This window comes from Callorhinchus milii, unplaced genomic scaffold, assembly GCF_018977255.1.
Source record: "Callorhinchus milii isolate IMCB2004 unplaced genomic scaffold, IMCB_Cmil_1.0 Scaffold12, whole genome shotgun sequence".
Classification (NCBI taxonomy): domain Eukaryota; kingdom Metazoa; phylum Chordata; class Chondrichthyes; order Chimaeriformes; family Callorhinchidae; genus Callorhinchus; species Callorhinchus milii.
This window is the reverse complement of record NW_024704753.1, coordinates 15,249,084-15,268,517: the sequence shown is the minus strand read 5'-3', so window position 1 is coordinate 15,268,517 and position 19,434 is coordinate 15,249,084. Positions and strand designations below refer to the sequence as shown.

Genomic DNA, 19,434 nt, shown 5'->3' with positions numbered 1-19,434 from the left:
GACCAGTTTGTTTTTAACACTGTTAATCCTAATGAAATTATTTACCTGTTTTCACCAACAACAGCCAAAATGATTTGGTTTTAGTATCAAAATCGAATGATTGTAAGTAGCCATATCAGTTCCTTATTTTGCGGTAACCATGACCTTTGTGTATGAAATCACTTGAAGTCACAAAACAATATTATGATCTTCAGCAAGAACTTGCATTTACTGTATGTTGCATCATTCGGTTTGAAAAAAAATTCAATGTTTATAATGGGGGCAATAAGTGGAAGTGGGGGGGGGGGGGGGATATTTCAAAGCACAGTCAAAGAGAGTTTCCTTTGGCGAGTTTTGAAAGCAGAGAAACATGTAACAGGGCAATGTAGTTTTGGAAGAGAGTTCAAGAGTACAGAGACGGAAAGAGTAGTAAACAAGAGACAGAAGGCAAAGGGTGTGGTGTGGGAGCAGAACTGGAGAAGACTGCTCCAATAGGGCGGAGCAAGTCTGTGGAGGTTTTGAAAATTGATGAGGATCTTGAAATCAAAGCGGTGTGAAGTTTAGCAAGGACAAGGTGCTGGGAGTATGAAACCCAATTCATATAGTACTTGGGAGTTTGTATGAGTTGACGTGACGTTTCTGTGGGGTAGAGCCAGTGAGGCCAGTGAGGGGAACATATGCCTTTTCTGTCCAGCCTTTGAAGATCTCAGTGGATTTGGATTTGTTATTTCACAAATTAACAACTAACGCCATGACTGGCAACAGCTAAAAATAAACTTTAAAACATCAATCTTGTATAATATTTCCTTGCAGAACTATAGCTCAAGAGCAACATCAAAAGGAAATACAGAGCAGTGAGAGTGCATCAGAACTGCTTACCCTTTCTACTTGCCCCTCTTTGTGCTTGAGCTTGAATACCTTCAGCTTGGGCAGAGCGGTTTCTGCGTAGTGCTTCACCTCAAAGCCTTCCAGCACCACTCCATGAAAAGCAAGCCTGCACGTATTGGCATGGATGTCAGTGTCCAGCTTTGAACCGATCACAAGGCAAAGCTTGGGGCACGTCACAGGTTTCTCAAACTCCAACAGGGCCCACTGCTGTTTGGGCACACGAGGTCTATCTGGTGAACTGACACCTTTGATTTGGTCGGAAGAATTAATCCCCTTTTCTGCAGTCAAGTACTCTTCCTGGTATAGGTATTCTCTATCAAAGTTAAAATGATCAGTCACAGGGTCACTATCAAAATCATCAGGAGCAGGGCTGAAAAATGTCACCCTTCCCATGACCGTTTCGTGCCCGACTGTGATGTGGAATTTAGCCTTAGTGTGGACCGATCCTTTAAAATAAGAGATTTTCTTCACTGTGATAATAGCCGCGTAAAGGGTGCAGAGGGACAGTGGGGCACAGACCAGGCCTCGTTCCAGCTGTTTTGGATCAAACTGGGTTACGCAGATCCCTACCCGGTCACCTTGGATGGCGTTGGTCACTGGTTTATGAAACATCTGCATGGACTTGACCTTCCTGGTGACCTGCACACAAGACAAAATAAGAAAGAAAAGTATTGCAGAGAGAAGGCTAAAAAGAAGGCAGAAAGCAGTGAAGTTAAATTCTCTGAGAAATATCATTATCACACAAACCTTAGGTCAATGGGGCATATAAATTATGCATGTTTATCCTCAATGCGCTCATACACAAAAGCCATTTACTACCTCTACTGTGATTAATATTGTACAAATGCTGGCTTTTGATAAAAGATGACCCTTTTTTAGAACTTGCATGTTATTACTCCAGGCTTTGAAATCAAATGCCGTATCTCCCCTGCCTGTCCTATTGTAGTACAGGATATGACAGTACGAGGAGGTCTGTATTCATAAACACATGATGGCTGGGACTAGTTGGAGGCAGAGGCGTCTGCATTTATTGAAAAATGCTTCACTGGGCTATAAAAGGAAAGAATAAAACCTTACAGAAACTGCACTCGCATAGTAGCATAAAAATACAAAAACGGTTTGGAAAATTGAATGACTATATAAACTAAGAAATCAATGTTGCACTCCAAAAGGCAAACAGCTATCTATAGCTCATCTTGATATAAATATTTACACGTTCTGCATTATTGAGCATTTTCACTTCAAACCAAGTGCAATAAATATTTTCTTGTAAATAATCATCCTTCAGAAACAAATTACAGACATTTAGTAACAGATTTCAAAGCTTATTGACTAAACGTATTTGCAACTGAATAAGGACAAGGCGGAAGCCATAGGTTCCCGTGAATGTCTTCACTCCAACGGATCTAAACTCCTCAACCTCCCTGGGCTCTTCCTCAGACTCACCAAACCAGTGCGCCACCTAGGTGTCCGGTTCGACCCCCAACTGTCCTTCCTCGCCCACATCCGATCCCTGACTAGGACTGCCTTCTTCCACCTCCGCCACGTTGCCTGCCTCGACCGTACCTTACACCAAATGCAGCCAAAACTCTTGTCCATGCGTTTGTCACCTCCCGCTTGGATTACTCCAACGCACTCCTCACCGGTCTCCCCAGCTCTACCATTCACAAGATCCAGCTCATTCAGAACTCTGCCGTCCGCATACTGACCTGGACCAAACTCCTTACCCACATCTCACCAGTTCTGGCCAGGCTCCCCATCATCGAACAGATTGACTTCAAGAACCTCACTCTCATGTTCAAATCCATTCACCTCTCCAACCTCCTGACTCCCCAATCCACCATCCGGCACCTTCGCTCGACTGGCATTGGCCTCCTGTTCGGCCCTCGCACCCTCTGCCCCACCATCGGATGTCGCGCTTTCAGCCACTATGTCCCAAAACTCTGGAACACTCTCCCTCATTCCCTTCACCTTGCCCCCCTTTCTCCCCTCTTTCAAATCCTGCCTGAAGACTTCCTGTTCGCCCAGGCTTATGGCCACCTCCCCCTCCCCCCGGCTCGGAGTCAGGCTCCGCCACTGTTAAGCGCTCTGAGACGCTATCCTTACATGTGTATAATGCCTCTCACGTTAGAAGGATGTCCTAAAAGGCTTCACACGAGGCAGAGAGACTACTCTAGTCCCCATACTGCTCAATTGATTTCTTAGCCAAATAATCTAATTCCCTATTAATTTGTTGACACAATCTGCCTCCACCACCTACCTGGGCAGTTTAGTCTGTTCCACACATTTCTCACCCAACGTAAAGTAATTAAATCTGAAATTTAACTCTGAGCTCGAGTCTGTGTCCCTTTTTTGGAGAGAATTTTGACCATGTCAAACATATCATTCCTGTAGCTCAGTGGTTAGAGCACTCGCCTCGCAATCGAGAGACCTGGGTTCAATTCCCGGCAGGGGGAGAAATCTTGGGCAAGTTTCTTTCCTCCACATGCCTGATAATAATCGCTCAAGAAAAAAAAACAATAATAAATTGCTCACTTCAATCCATGACTGTTTGTGGGACACTGCTGTGTGAAATTGGCTGCCGCCCACAAATATATAGTCAATTCACTTTACAGTATATTCTGTGAAGCGCTTTGAGACGTCTAGAAGACGTGAAAAGCGCTATATCAAATGCAAGAATTATTATTATTATTATTAGGGTTCAGTCTGTCTATACCATTTATGATCTTGAATACTTCCATAGGATCTCCCCTTATTCTTTTTGCATGTGTGACTTTCCCCTTCTCTCTGTGTGTGGAAATCTGTCTCAGCTTGTTACCCTCCACAAAATACAGGCAAAATCAGAAGCTCGAAATCTGCAGAGTCGTGAATAGAAAACTCATAACTCTCAGAGGCACAGCACAGTCAAGCCTCAAAAGAGAACTATTATGCTATAAAATCATACGGTACAACTCAGTCGTCATCTTTAATCATGGGAGGGGGGAGGAGTAGAGGGGCAGAATCTAAATTGAGGCAATTAATTTTCATGAAGTGCACCGAACTTCTGGAAACTCAAAGCACTTTTGAAAAATATGCAATGGGCTTCAAAACATTTAAATGACAGCCACGGTGGATTCATTAAAAATAACACGCAAGAGATCGCTTTCAATTTCAGAAAATGATACACCGGGATATAAAAATAGTTGACGTACGTCAAACCCTGAATATAGTCCAATGCTCACTTGCACCTTACGTTTTTACCTCTTTTAGATAGATTTTAGCTTTCGACTATACTCCGCGTGAAGTGCGATATACAAATGCAAGTTTTTGTTGTTGTGTCTCCATATATAGCTTTGCTGAAAGTAATTCTGGTACATTCCTAATGATAAATCAGTTAGAGAAATGTCCAGTATATATTTTTTTAAATGATTTGTCCCACAAAAGGTTAAAATAAGACTCACATAAGGTAAGATCTTGGATCTTAAAGAAGCTTCTTCTCACTAGTACAATAAACTCCTCGTAACTTGACCCTGGCGTAACTTGTCACCTCCACTTTAGTCATCACGCTGTCAATATCCCGGCCACATTTATTTATGTATTTATATATATGCCTAACTTGCCACTCTTGTCCTCTTCTTCCTTGGAGTGACAAGTTACCAGGAGTTTCCTGTATAATGTACATTCATCTAACATGGGTTTCACAATACTCTGCACAAACTCAATTTTACAAATTAAAATATTAGCTGTGCGGGTTATTAAAGATCCTCATACTGAAAACAAACACCAGACTCAGTGTGGGTTTCCTTGGAGAGGTATTTAGTGCTCTTCTATTCCTCTTGGTTTACCAAATCAGGATAGGTCATTGTTCAGGAGTCAAAAGCACAAACCCATTTGAAAAAGAAAATAAATAAATTTGAGGATTACATATCGGTGGAAGTTTACACAGAGCCTCGGTCTTTATTTGACTGGTGGGAAATATAATCAATGTTTTGTTGTCATCTATATTTTTTTGTGTGTAGATTTGAACTGTTTTTAGCAAGTTTTTTGCAGGATTGGATACTGGCTCGCTCTGTACACTATAAAATCCATGAAGAACTGGCAGTAATTGCAGTCTGCACAACACATTGCAAAAATTTCTATGACACACTTAAACAATTTGAACATATTCATCTTATGAAACATTAGATTAACAGGGGGAAGGAAAAGGCCAAGCTTGAATTTTTCTAGTCAGAATGATTGGAATAACAGTGATTTTTGAAGGAGAGGTATCCAGGCCAGTAGGATGTTATTGGTAATATCTGGCTCAGTGGATAACATCCTTGCCTCCGACTCAGCAACCCACCTGAAAGACTGAAGAAAATACTTTATAAAGAATAATTTGAGATATCTTTCCTCACAAATCACGGTCACTACACTTTACATATTACACACACACATATTATGTATTTTAACATTCTGTTCTAACGAGCAACTCTTTCCTCTCACTTTTTATTATGGATATTTTGTGAAATATTTCAATGCAGTATATAAGTGGTTTGACATGTTTGTTATTTGGCAGATTTGGTAAAATAAGAATTCCCACAGTCTGCAGACTAAAGGATAATACTGGCTCGTAAAGATGGTAAAAATTTAATAGAAGTGGACTAACCAGAAATATTCAGCCTACACTGAAATGCAGCTAGGAAATGTTTAATTTTTCCATCCAACTCCTTAAGTTATGGTCCTACTAATGGCAGAAAAGCTTTTGCCACTCTTTCTAAATGGGGAGAACAGAAAATACTGTCGCAAAATGCTCAGTTGTCAAAAACAAATTGCCTGAGTTCTTTTCAGCTATTTTCATCCCCAAAAGACACAATCCTCCTGTTACAAACCTATTCACTATTAAGTCATCCTCCAGCTAGGCTTAGGTTTGACCAGCAGTGAGATATCTGGAAACTAGATTGAGAACACAATATCCTAAGTATTTGTATAAAAACAACTCTGATGAAGCCTAGTTGATAGGAAATGTAATAGCACGACTTCCTGTGGTCGTACAGAGCGGGCTTAACTGTGATGGTCATACAGACATGTCACCCTGTCCCATTCAGACACCACCAGGTCAATTATGTAACTAATACAATTAACAAGATTGCAAAGTGAAAAATCTATTTAAAAAACATTGTGTTCAGTCAAAAGCAATAATAAGAATTTTATTACTCAAACCTATGCTATTCTCGATTGGAAACTGATCGATGATTCTGACAATGTTTGTTTTATTTCTGTGCAATTTTCCAGATTGTAGTCTGCTAAGAATTGAATTACACTCTGCCCCTCTCCATATACGAGAAAAGTTATTCAATTAAATCAAGAATGCATTAATTTACAACAGAAGCTTTCGCTGTTTGTTTCTCAACAATTACTCAGACACTCATCCAAGTGAATCATCTGTATCCACAGCAAAACATGAATGAAACTTTGAGAAACATTAGATTCACTCAATTTTACCTCGGAAGGGATTGCTAAATTGCCTTCACTAATTCTCACTTTACCAAAGCGGTTTATTTTTGTAACAAACAGAAAACGTGGTCAATGCTCAGTTTCCCAGCAGAATCAGCATAAAGCCTCTGGCTCCATCTACTGACAGCTACATTACATGCTGCCTTACCAAAGCAATGACTTCTCTACAATTGTGCTCACTAACAAATGCACACAAGACAGGCTTTTTTCCCCCTTCTCCTTTGCTCCTCTGCTGAAGGAGTCTAAACGTTTTCCGTTACCTCCGTTGGCCATCGTTCTGTCTGACCTTTGACAGATAGAGGTTAAATACCCAGAAATTAACTGTCCTCATTGTTCGTGTCGACCACAGAATTGTTACGTGAAATCTTAAAAGTAATGTTAAAATAACGATGAGGTTGAATAGGAAGGCTGTAGAGGAATATTTGAAACGATTCCTGATGGGGAAAAGCAGCAATCATGATAAAAAGCAAAAAAAAACTCTTAAAAAAAAACTTCTCTTGTAAATTTAAAACTTGTCGAACGACATTGAGGTGATTGAAGCACTTTGAGACGTCTCAACAATGTGATGAGGTGCTATATCAAATGCAAGGATTATCATCATTATTGTTACTTATGGCCAGGATTTGTGCCCATTTCAGGGACTGACCAAGTGGAACATTCATAAGGAAACTCAAATCAATTTTGGATGCGAGAGTTTGGAGTATATGATTTGGGGTTGGATAAAGCTGCATATTGTCATGGAGGAAAACAAACCTGGGGCACAGGGCAAATTTTAATCAGTTCCAACATTGAGTTTGGGACATGACAGTAGATGATAACACTTCATTTTAAAACTGATGGCAAGGATATTACAATTTGGGATCCTGCAGATTTTGGTTCCCAAACCCATTTGAGTGGTATTTCTGTAACACTCGTTAAAATATTCTGCAAACAATGATGATGATGCACGAGTACGACATGGCAATGTCAGGTGAAGTGGTGTGAGAGGGCTGGCTGGTAACTGGCAGAAGTCACTCTGCCTGGGGCAAGGCAAGGTTTTCAGCCTTCTCATGTTCCTATTTATCAGTCAATGAACAAACTCGTGCAAATTTACCAAGATTAAAAAAAGCTTTTCTATGTTATCCTGTAGTCTAATAAAGCAATAATCAGTGAGACGAAATAATTGAATGCAAAATATAACCAGAGAGCTATGAAGACAGTAACTTGGGTCTGGAAATATATTCAGCAAAAAGTCCACCTTACCATTTGCTGCAAAGAGAGAGGGGGTAGGAGATAAAATTTGAGTCTTGTCAGCAATGCAACGTTACATGATCCATCAATGTGATTCTGACAGACGTTCTCTGCTAATTATCATTCACATCTAATGAACTGGACATATAAGGGCCCAAAGCAAGTTTGGCATCTGCCACTGACAAATTGATTTGTGTCAAATGGTGTCTGGTCTCTCATGCTGGTCTGTCAGATTAAACATGCTATATTTCAAGTGACTGTTGAGCAACAAGTCTCAAACCCTCCCCCTTTGAGAGCATTCAACAAATGTTTCTTTAAAAACAGGATCAAACCGGCTGAATGAAATCTAATTTGGGGTGAAAAGGGTTTTTAGGTCAAATGCAAAAACGGTTTTGATGCTACAAGATCATTGCTACGGTTCTGCAAACTAGGTATCTCCAGATGTGGAAAAACCTAATGGATCAGTGAGGGAGGGTGGTGTGCAGCAAGATGATGTATCAACACAACTGATCCAAGCTAATCATATATAATAATCCTTGATATGCTTCTTAGCATCCATTATGAGGGAGGCATTAGCACAAACTTGGAATAAATGATCTCGCTGAACTTTTGGAAATGCAATGCTTGGTGTGTGTGTGTCTAAATTTAAGTCCAAACCTGTGTCTAAATTTGTGTGTCTAAGTCTAAATCTAAATTTACTATGTGAAAATTGCACCTGGATCTAGATTTACTCTCTTAGCGCAGAGTAAAGTAGTTCTAATAGGAAACTTACAGAAAACTGGCCTTAAAATTAAAAACTTAAAAAAAAGAATCTGACAAATTCTGGATGATCTAAAATTCTACATTAATAGAAAAAATCTAGACCGATGGACTTTTACTCCATCCATCACCAATGCTAAGAAAGCAACTGTGTCTGCTGTACACTAACTATTGTGACAAACATGGAAATTTAAATAGGCTCAGTTTTCATGGAGGTAAAATGATTATATTCTACAAATTAAGTTATGCACTCTGTAAAGCCGGGTTAACCCCACCCAGGCTTCCACAAGAAACAAATCAGTGTATACTCCACCACTGTCAAACAATACGAGTCCTTTACTAGTCAGCCGAACAATAGCATACGGTCGAAAACGCCAAAGCTAAAAATGCAAAGTTGTTTGACATCTGGTCCTTAGCACCTGACAACCGGTATTAGTGCAGAAAGGATCCAAACAATTCTTTACAAAACAGCAGCCTGGAGCATTTTATAGTAAGAACACTTCCTGCCTAAAGTTAGCATTGCGAGATTGCACAGAACATTTAAATCAAGACACCTAATGATAAATAATAATCTTTGCATTTGATATCACGCCTTTAACGTCGGAGGAATGTTTCAAAGGGCTTCACAGGATTTACTGAAAAGTATACTATCTGTTTTGTAAGCGAAGATGGTAGTTAAGCTGTGCACAGCAATGTCCCAAAGTTGGATAAATTACCAGGCTTTAAATAAAAATCCACCTCTGGATAAAATATAAGGCTTTTGAATAATCGAAGATATGATCTAAAGTGGGTCTCGTTCAAATATGAACATTGTCAGTGATTTCTTTAAATTACACAAGTTGCTCAACATTTACGACAAAACGTGCAATCATAACGTTTTTTTGTAAGTAAAATCATCATTACATGAGGAGCAGCGGATTATCTTATTTTGAAGGGATCAACTGATCTCAATAGGCTCTGTGACATCAATTTGTTGAGTGACTGCTTTGTCTGATACAAGACTCAAGTTCTGAAAGCTGTAGCTAAGAAACTAGAAACCACCTCACATTACTACTGCAGTGCCAACATGGGTCAGCCTGAAAGGACTGATGGTACCAACACACTCTTTCACCCACAAAATACACAATCACTACGCTTTACAATAGTAAAGCGTCTTGAGGTGTCTCAATAACGTGATAAGGCTAGCGCATAACAAATGTAAGGATTATTATTACTGTTATTATGATAATTACTCTTGTTAAATCTTTTTTCCAGCACTTTAAATAGATCCTGAATTTTGATTCAAAGCATAATGTTGCACTCGCGTCAAAATGTTTCATGTAGGGCTCTCCACTGACACAGGATAAGCAACAGGAAAATCTACATTTAAGTTCACAAATGTCGCAGAATTCAGGTTTAACCCTGGATTCATTCAGGGAGCAGGAAAAGGCAGCATTCCTAACATTTTTGATCAGTGCGTCTTTCCTTAAATAAAAAAAATGCATCAGATCCAGTTCCAACAGAAATGCATCTCAGCACAACCTACAATTTCACAAAAATACCATATCATTTCTCCTCTTATTCAACCCCCCCCCCCCCACCCATCCAACCTCCAAATTTTCTCTGCAGTTCTATCAGTGAGTGAGTGTATTCAGGTATCCATTGCAGAGGGCAGCCCGGTTAAAAAGTCCATTCTGAGTTCTTTGTCACTGTGGGAATAGCTGAAACGGTATCTGAACAGCTCATTGTAAGCTAATTTAAATGCATGAGTGAATCGATGTTTAGAACTGAGACGATGGTAACAGAGGTAAGGAGCACGTTTTGAACAGAGAATAAGAGACAAATTCATGAACCACAAACGAAACATTGAGGGGACAGTTCATTTTGCTACGTGCAACTAAGGAACGGTTAAGAGTTCGCCACAACATAATACTCCAACTTAAAAAAGAAACTTTTGTAAAGTATAAAATTGAACCTTCTATCAGCTAGATTTTTGCCTATCATAGGTTCTCTTTCTAAAAAAATTTTTTTACACTTAATAATTTGTTTTTTTAAAAAACTTCATTTCACTATTAATATCTTCATCAATGTTATTATTAATATTTCCAGAAGATCACAAGTAAGTTATGTATATTAAGGGATAAAATATATATTAGGAATAGAATTAGGAATATATATATATATAGAATAAAATAGCTACTTTAATTTCCAAATGCAATGTTTCTGGGAATCAAAGCTAAACCAAATTATAGACATTTGCACCGGTGAATAAATTCATCATCGAAACCTTTTCAAAATCACTCCAGTAAATTACTCCCATCTTTTCCAGTCTTAAGTCACCCAAAACTCTGCAGCTCATGTAATCTCGTGCACCAGGCTCTGCGACCCCATCACTCCCACCCTCGCCTGACTCCACTGGCTCGCCGTCCCTCAGAGGATCGAGTTCAAGATCCTTGTCCTCACCTTTAAGGCCATCCATAGCCTTGCCCCCTTATACCTCTCTGACCTGCTGACTCCCTGCCAACCTTCTTCAAGGCCGGTCTCAAGACCCTCCTCTTCGATCGTGCCTTCAGTCACCCTCCCAACTCTCTGACTGTATATTTTGTAGGCACTAATAATAATAAATAATAATAATCCTTGCATTTAATAATCCTTGCTAATAATCCTAGCGCTTCTTTTTAGACGTCTCAAAGAAAATACTGTATAATCTCAATTAAGTCGTAGAAAGTTGGTTCACGTTAAATTTCCAAAGCAGAAATTCTGATCTCAAGCAGCAAAAAAATTAATTGCGCTTAAAATGGTCTTAAATTAATACCCTGAGCGCCGCATAATAGATAATCTGTTAAATTAAAATGCAGATTAATTATATACATAATTAAAAATTATTAGAATGAAACTGTGCACAATTGGACCATCATAGTCCCTAAATGTCAGAGATTAAATAAATAACATAAACAGCACATGAATAACTACTGTATTTGGATTGCCCCTTATACAAGGAGGTGATGTATTGTTCAACAGGCAAATTAAACTATTTTTCAGACAAAGATAAAGTACATTCCAACGTGCAATTCGCACACTACAATTCTCATAGTTATGCATGAACTCCCATTACCCAAAAAGAAAAAAATAAATGGAGCCACAGATACACGGGCTGAATTTATCCCTATTGATTTAGAAGGGGAGGTTAGACCCCAAAATCACAATGTAGTTCCTGGACTCAGCCACAGAATAATTTCAAGTTCGGCTGAAACATCCCAGTGAATTTTACCTCTTTACTGCTACTGAGGGTAGCTGCACTTGCCCCCAGAGACACAAGAGACATGTAGTAATTTCACTAAAAAGACAATAATAAATTTGTTGGAAAGAACAAGTTTATTTAACTGTATTTAACTGGAAACTTCTAAAAACAAGAATTTCTTCCAGTTGTGAAGACACCTGTAAAAATTCCTACTTTTAAAAAAGGCTTGTTATCATGTCTCAATTATCCCAATTATCTACCTACAAAGAGCCTCTACAAAATGCAGGATTGTGTGGAAATTCAAGTGAACAACTGCTTCTCATGAATGCAATGATTATGCACCATCATTCGAAGGTTATTTAAACAACAAACTCATATTTGTTTCAGAAGGTTTAAAACTAAAGTTTTATAGGATGAATCATTAATGTAAAACTGGAACATCTAAAATATTCTTATAATATACACCATCAGATCATCTTGTAAGTGTCAGTTGCCTGACCAACACATTGTGTGTGCGTGCATTACAAATACATCTCTAGTTGATGTTGAATGAATGCAACTCTGAATAACTGAGCATTGCAGGAAAGCTACAATATGTAGGAAACGAACAGCTAGGGCACCTTATTTAAAACATAGATTCTGTAGTTGGGAGGTTAACATTGATGGTACATTTTGGGGAGAAGATGATTCAGAAAAACTGTGCTTTACTCTCATGTTTCAGATTATATTTAATTCCTCATCTGGTTTAGGACTCCCACCTTTCCGTCTCCCCGAAGTCTCTTATAAATGAAGACTTCTACTCCTTCATAATTGCAAATGTTTCCCAGCTAATCCCCCACAAGCTACAATAAGTTAACTGCTAAACTCCCAACGAGTTCTGCTTCAATCGCTACCAAAATAAAGGTTCAAAGTTCATTTTGGGTCCATACTAAATATTGTGTCCTGTTTCTTTACTCTCATGCTCGTTTATTTTGAAAAGTAAGGAGTAGTTAATCATTCAGATATGGATTTGGGGTTTATGTAGAAATGAGTTTGCCCATGTTTAGACAAACATTTGGCTGCCAACTTTGAAATCACATAATCTGCTTCCTGTTGTGAAATTGTAATGAATTCAATCTAAATGTTTAAAGAATTTTATCACAGGATATATCTTACAATTAAGGGAAAACTAACTTGGTGACTGTCCCTATCCTTTAGCGTAGCTACAAATTATGCCCATAAGCAGATATTTCCGTTTTCCTCGGACTTACTGATGTGCACTCAGTCACGCACCGACACCACGGAGAATAATCAGGCTCAGAAATGTTTAATTTAACATTGTCGCAATTAGCTCATTATTTTCTATCCAACTGATCTGCAAGTGAGGTTTTCGGCGTTTGAAACAATAGAAATTATTTTTTCAAGACCATTAAACCTTTCGGTCGTAGTTCTGACCAGATAAGATGTTTTCTGAGTGGTCCAAAAGTACGATTGTGGTGAAGATGTTGCTTCTGTCCGTTACATTCTCAAAGTAATTTTTGCTTTTTTTTGCGAAAACTCCCTGGAGATGTCCGGGCAGTCAGTTAGCTGTCATATTTCCTTCTTCGTTACTCCGTCTCTATCGACCAGGACTCTGTCATTGCATCCTCACAATTCCCTTTTCGTAAAACTTTTTATATAGCTTTAGCTAAATAGATATTTTTCTAAAAAATTAAAGGATCATCTACAAGTTTCCCAACTCCACACACACGTCTCTGTTTACCATTGCAATAAGTAGGAACCTGGTTGTTAGTTGATCGGTGGATCACTGTCTGGGGATAACAAAAAAATTAGGGTCACTCAACCCACGACTGTTTGTGGGACACTGCTGTGCTCAATTGGCTGCCATGTTTCGCCCACAAAATATACAGTCAATTCAATTCAATGGCGTCCTGGTCACTAAGTATATTCTGTGAAGCGCTTTGAGACGTCTCAAAGACGTGATAAGGCACTAAATCAAATGCAAGAATTATTATTATTGTATGAAAATAATTTAATGTTTATTTAATCACTCGGTCATGAATTTGAGGCACTTTAAAGATTCGATAACCCAGACAATTTCCTTAAACAATCTTTTGAACAAGGAGTTTCAAAGACTGAGCATGTTGTGGACAACAAAGGCCACTGCAACATGATCACCCCAAGCCTCCAGATTGTGTATCACTTCAAGCTATATTTAGGTTACGACAAAGTGTACAACAGGATGGATTAACCTAGATTTCAGTCAGCCATTCCCGCTTTGCTAAATTAAAATCACAGGGCGTTTTGTGAACAGTGCATTTGTACAAGAATGTCAGCAAAATACGCAGCACTACACTGCACTGGGTAGCAAGAATTCATTGAGAAGCACAAGCATGTGAAATGAAGTGACTGGTAAACCTAGAACTCCCACAAATTAACTCCACTTATAATTGACTGTACGTTTTGTGTCACTTTGACATTAAAATGGCGTCATGGTCACTAAAAACATTACAAATACCATTTGCGGGTCACAATCTTGAAGTAAATCATGCCGGTGAGTGACTGGTAAAATCACCTGGAGGAGGTGCTTTTACCAGGAAAATCAATTTGTGCTGCTGTATATAAATACAGATGGTGCAAATCGATTCAGTCTCCCGCTTCCAGCAGTGTAATAGGGCATTAGATTATTTGAAGCTAACAATCAAAGGCAATATTCTGTGACCACCTCGCTAAAAGCAAGATTCAGTGTCGCACTGAACCTGTGCAATGTTTCACCCAAAAAATATAGTCAATTCACTTTACAGAATATTCTGCTAAGCGCCTTGAGATGTCTTGAAGACTTGATAAGGCACTGTATCGAATGCAAGGATTATTAATTATCTAAACTCCGAAATAAAACTATTTTAAAAGAAATACACTCGAGCGGTGGGATATAGAACGGATGGGTTTTACAGTTGCCAGTTGCTTTAATTTGGATGAGATTATCCAGCCTTCACCGCTTCACAGACGTCAAGAGATCTATCACAAGAAAAACAAACAGAGCAGTAAATGGGCATTAACTGACCACGGAGACGTGACAGCAGCAATCGAACAGAAATCCGTGGGTTGGATCATCTAACCCTACAAACAGGAAGCGAGGCATAGTGACAAACAAGGAAACAAAATGTGGGAAGAATAAAATCAATACGTAGCAGATTTCATTCTTTTCTCGACTCCTTGGAGTATTGTGTGAAAACAGAGAAAAATAAAGAAACAATAAGCAGACATTATTAAAGCTTATGGAAGTTGTTGAATTGGTAGTTGCTAAACCATCTAAAATCTTTGGGGCTGATTAAGGTATGAACGACATGACACGCTTTTCTTTAGGAACTTTCATATTACTTCCATATTTCCGGTTCTCTAGTTAAATTTACTGGCAAAGTCTCAGTACATTCTTTAAACTTTCACAAAGAGTGAAAACAAACCTTAATAGCAACAATTATCTTGGATTTACTGAAAGCTGCCACAGACAAAAAAAAACTCAAAACTCTCAACCATTATATGTAGCCTACAGTATTCCAATGAAAGCTTTGAGTAAAGTTCAGACTCCTTTTTCATGCAGCAAACCAACCCTGTTCCCAACTCCAATCCCTCTGGGATTAAGACTGCTCTGTTGACCAGGTCGCCTGCCTGCCTTTAGGAGAGAAGTGAAAGCCACAACCTCCCTTTCCAGCTTATGGTTTGCATTAAACAAGCTCTGCCTGGCTTCTTTCCCTTTGGCTCTCTTAGCTTCTGAATAATACAAACCATTAAACTTATGACCTTCCTTCCAATAAGAGATATTAGTTAATGTTGCTTGTGGAGTTAGGAACAAATTGCTGCACTTTAATTGCAAAAAAAAGGGACACAGATGTCACACACACAAACTCCAAGAACAGCTCATGTTATTACAGATACGAAGAAACGTAAAGGTTTTAAAGATTTTTCTTAAAAGCACAAACAAATTGAGAAAATATTCTTCCCGAATTGCCTCTCTCACCAAAAGGGAGAAAAAAAATCTGACTTTTACACCTTTCAAAATAGAGATTTAGTTTTCCTTTTCTCTGCACAAATTGCAGGATAACTTCCCTTGGAACAAATCAAACAAGATTTTTTATAAAATAAAATTCCAATTCTTTAAATTGCGAGCAAGCTAAACTATGTGAAATAATTGCATTATTCTGATTTGATTCATTTTTTTGTACACATTTGCAGTAGAAATCAAAATAGGTAATCGGAAAGGGAAACCAAGCTTTCATATCAACTAATGGTTAATGTGCTGTTTTAAAAAAGAGAGATCAGTGATACAATGATCGAAAATAACCCAAATCTTGTTGCTCGGCTTTCACTCAGTGGAAGTCTGCAATCTGGTGTACCTATCTGAACAGTTTCATCTGCATTTGCCTATTTAACCCCCTCACTACTGATCCTGAACTACTGCACGGTCACTGGCGACGTGTGAGGATATTCCTACTCATCTCCCGTTAACCCTGAAAGCCAAAGCCCTAACGGGTGCTCTTAGCTGACAACACATGGCAATTTACATTAATCGGGAGGATGTCTCAAAGCTTGACAAAACTGGATGGGCACCTGAGTTTGGGGAGGGAACGAAGGGGGTCCCCAAGCCTTATAGAAGTCTGAAGGTTGTATGCTCAAGCCCCACAGCAAGACTTTGAACTCAGAGGAACACAGAAACAGGAGTTGGCCATTCAGCCTCTCGAGCCTGTTCCGCCCCTCTATGAGATCATGGCTGATCTGTACCTCAACTCCAATTGCCCTCCCTTGCCCCATATCCCTTGATACCTTTACCTAACAAATAGCTTTCCTCCTTTACCTTGCCCAACCTGTGCTTAGTGTTCTCCGAAATGAAGGAGAGAGTGCACATTCCGTTCCAGGCATGAAAATTTCCATGTTTAGACGGCAAACGTGGAAATCTCAGTTCCGTTTGGTGATGGTTTTCTGCATGTGCCAGGATTTTTTAAAAATATCACGTGAACTCAGTTATCCTCCCTCTTATTGCCAGCTCCCATCTTTCCTCCAGCTGTTTTGTGAAGTGGATGTGGGCTGTGGAATGAGATGTCAGAATGGCAATTTAAGTTTTAAGCCGGGGGAGGGGAGGGGCAATTGCTTTAAAACCTCTCATCTTTATTGAGTATTTGTTTGAAAAAGAAGTGTTGCAGTCAAGAAAAGTCACTGTTTGCCATACAGCTTTTTTTTAAAAAAACACAAGCCTAGTAAAGAATATGCTCCTTAAAGAGCTAAGCATTAATATCCCATTAAACCATCAATTGTGATCAAATCACCATAACATATCAAGCACTCCGAGACATGACCCCATGGGATTTGCAAGTTATTGTTGTTGTAATTTCCCTTTGTGTTTTTTCTGGTCTATTCTGGTCTATGGTTTTCTTCAGTGTTCATCAGAGAAATGGCTTCAGAACAAAACAGAAGATGGAATGTGAAAAGGCGAGACAGCCCATCATGGCTGTTCTCTCCACAAACAGTACACAGCTTAGCTCATTGTAGGATTTACCTACCACACCCAACATCCAGAGACAGGCAACAGTTGTCCCTGAAAGTACATAGCAAAGCTCAGGGATAGCAATTCAAACGCATTACTTATACCATTCGCTTCTCACGTTAACTCTGCTTGTTGGACTTCCCAACTCTTCTCTCCACAAGCTTCAGACCTGCCAGAACTCTGCAGCTTGTGTCCACTCCCGCACTAGGCTTCGCAAGCCTTACCCCCATCCTTGCCCAGCTCCGCTCACTCCCCATCCCCCAGATTGAGTTCAAGATCCTCATCCTCACTTTTAAATCCCGTCCTCCGTCCCACCATCAGGGGTCGGGTTTTCAGTCTGTCTGCCCCCACTCTCTAAATTCCCAATCCGGAGTCCCTGTGTCTCACTCCATCCCTCACCTCCTTCAAGGTAGGTTTGAAGACCTTCCTCTTTGACCACGCCTTTGTACCCCCCCTACTCCCCCCCCCCCCCAGCAAGCCTATTACTCCCATCCTTGTCCAGCTCCGCTCGCTCCCCATCCCCCAGATTGAGTTCCTGAATCCAATCTCCAGCTCGGGTGCAAACTCTTGACTATCCAGCTCTAGGGAAATGCCATTTTTCTTTCAAATAATGTCATGCGATCATTAATGTCCATTTGAACACAGAGAAGCAACATCAGTTTAACCACTCATTTGAATGACAGCACATTGGACATTGCAGCATGTTCCCAGCACGGCACTGTTATGTCAGCCTAGATGGTGAGTCCTGACAGAGCTTGAACCCACAACCTTCTGACGCAGAGTAAGAGAGCTACCATCTGAGCCAGGGTGACGCTGAAACACAGTGTTAAAGCTGTTGGTTGCTGCACCTCCACTGACACATTTCTTTCATCACATAGTTGGAACTTACAAAAACATAAGACGAATAGATATTGTATAACATAACTAGAAATACCATTGCTCTCAGGAGGCAGACCTGTTATTGTGTAACAAATGCAAGGATTATTATTATCATAATATTATCTCTGGTCCAACATACGTCATAAAACAACTCTTTCCCAATAATTAAAAATTTAAAAAAACTACATGTAAAAACGTAGCAGCCACAATACTAATGGTAATAGAAAAAAAACTCCAAAGGTGGTTAATGGGAATGTTTTGAAACTGTGCCAAGATCATTAAATCACGCACATCGCCAAAAATTGTGATTTGGGGCTCAGACAATGTTTGAAAACTGCTCAATCCTCACTTTGCAGTTTACAGTATCTTCCAGACCCACTGACTACCTTGTAGAGCCACACATGCCCTGAAGCGGTTGCTGCATGTTTTATACAGTATACAGTTGGTGTGATTTCTTCTTAAAGAGCAAAGAAATCCAGACAGGCAGCTAGGCACCCTTTACGCCTCTGCCCTCTGGGTACGGCTCATAGAATGATCAGCCTGTGGTCACGTTAGTTTAAATGTTAGTTAAAGAGCCTTTGTATCAGTTGGCTGCATTGAAGCAGAATAAAAGTTTGCTTTCTCTGGTGACGGTCAAGATATCAATGGTGAATACCATCTTCAGTCTTAAAAGCCCATTCACGTGGAGATTAAGCTCAAGCATTTGCGAATGCCAACGAACACAGTAAACCTGGATAGTTTAAGTTTGATTTTGTGCTACAATTTGAAGTATTGGAACAGTTAAAATACAAGAGTTGCTTTTCGCTGCACACAGCCATAAACTCCAGGACAACACATTAGAGAATCTAGACTTTACAAAACTGGGAGAATCAACATATATCAATTTTGTCTAATTGTTCACTGATGGTCCCTACCGTAATGTTCTAAGCCATTCTAAAAAAAACTGTCCGCAAGTGCCCACACTGGGATGTCCTTCAGATGTGGCAATGTAAATGTGGAGAAAAGATTGCTGTCTCAAGTATTTCTTGCATAGTTTTGGCTGGTTTTCTAACAAAGGATGTGATTGCAGTGGGAAATTCTTGTCCTCAAATTAGATTACCGCAATTGAAGATGACTGGATATTTCCTTTCGAAACAATGTGATCTGCCTGGAATTTCCTCCACCCACAACACTGGACAAGGAGACCCCAACCAGGAGCATTGACAAGGATTATAAATTATCTTTGAGGTTTTAGTTTTTTTGGGGGGAGAGAGAAAGATATACACGTATCCACAAACATACACACAATACACACACATACAAACACACACACACTGCTTAATAAGCATAACAAGAACAACTTGCATTATATAGCGCTATTTGTGTGTGGAGCATCTCTGAGCGCTTAAGACCATAAGACACAGGAGCAGGACATTCGGCCCCTCGATCCTGCCCCACCATTTAATAAGATCATGGATGATTTTCTAACCTAATTCCATTTACCCAC

The 19,434-nt window shown here is 39.5% G+C and overlaps 1 protein-coding gene across 1 annotated transcript in view; it reads right to left on the bottom strand.

Moving 5' to 3' along the window:
* Positions 1-19,434, bottom strand: part of eefsec (eukaryotic elongation factor, selenocysteine-tRNA-specific) — a 148,403-nt gene that overhangs the window by 81,398 nt on the left and 47,571 nt on the right. The window contains exon 5 of the mRNA XM_007890349.2: positions 859-1,506. Coding sequence (XP_007888540.1) covers positions 859-1,506 — 648 coding nt within the window. The remainder of the gene's footprint in view (positions 1-858; positions 1,507-19,434) is intronic.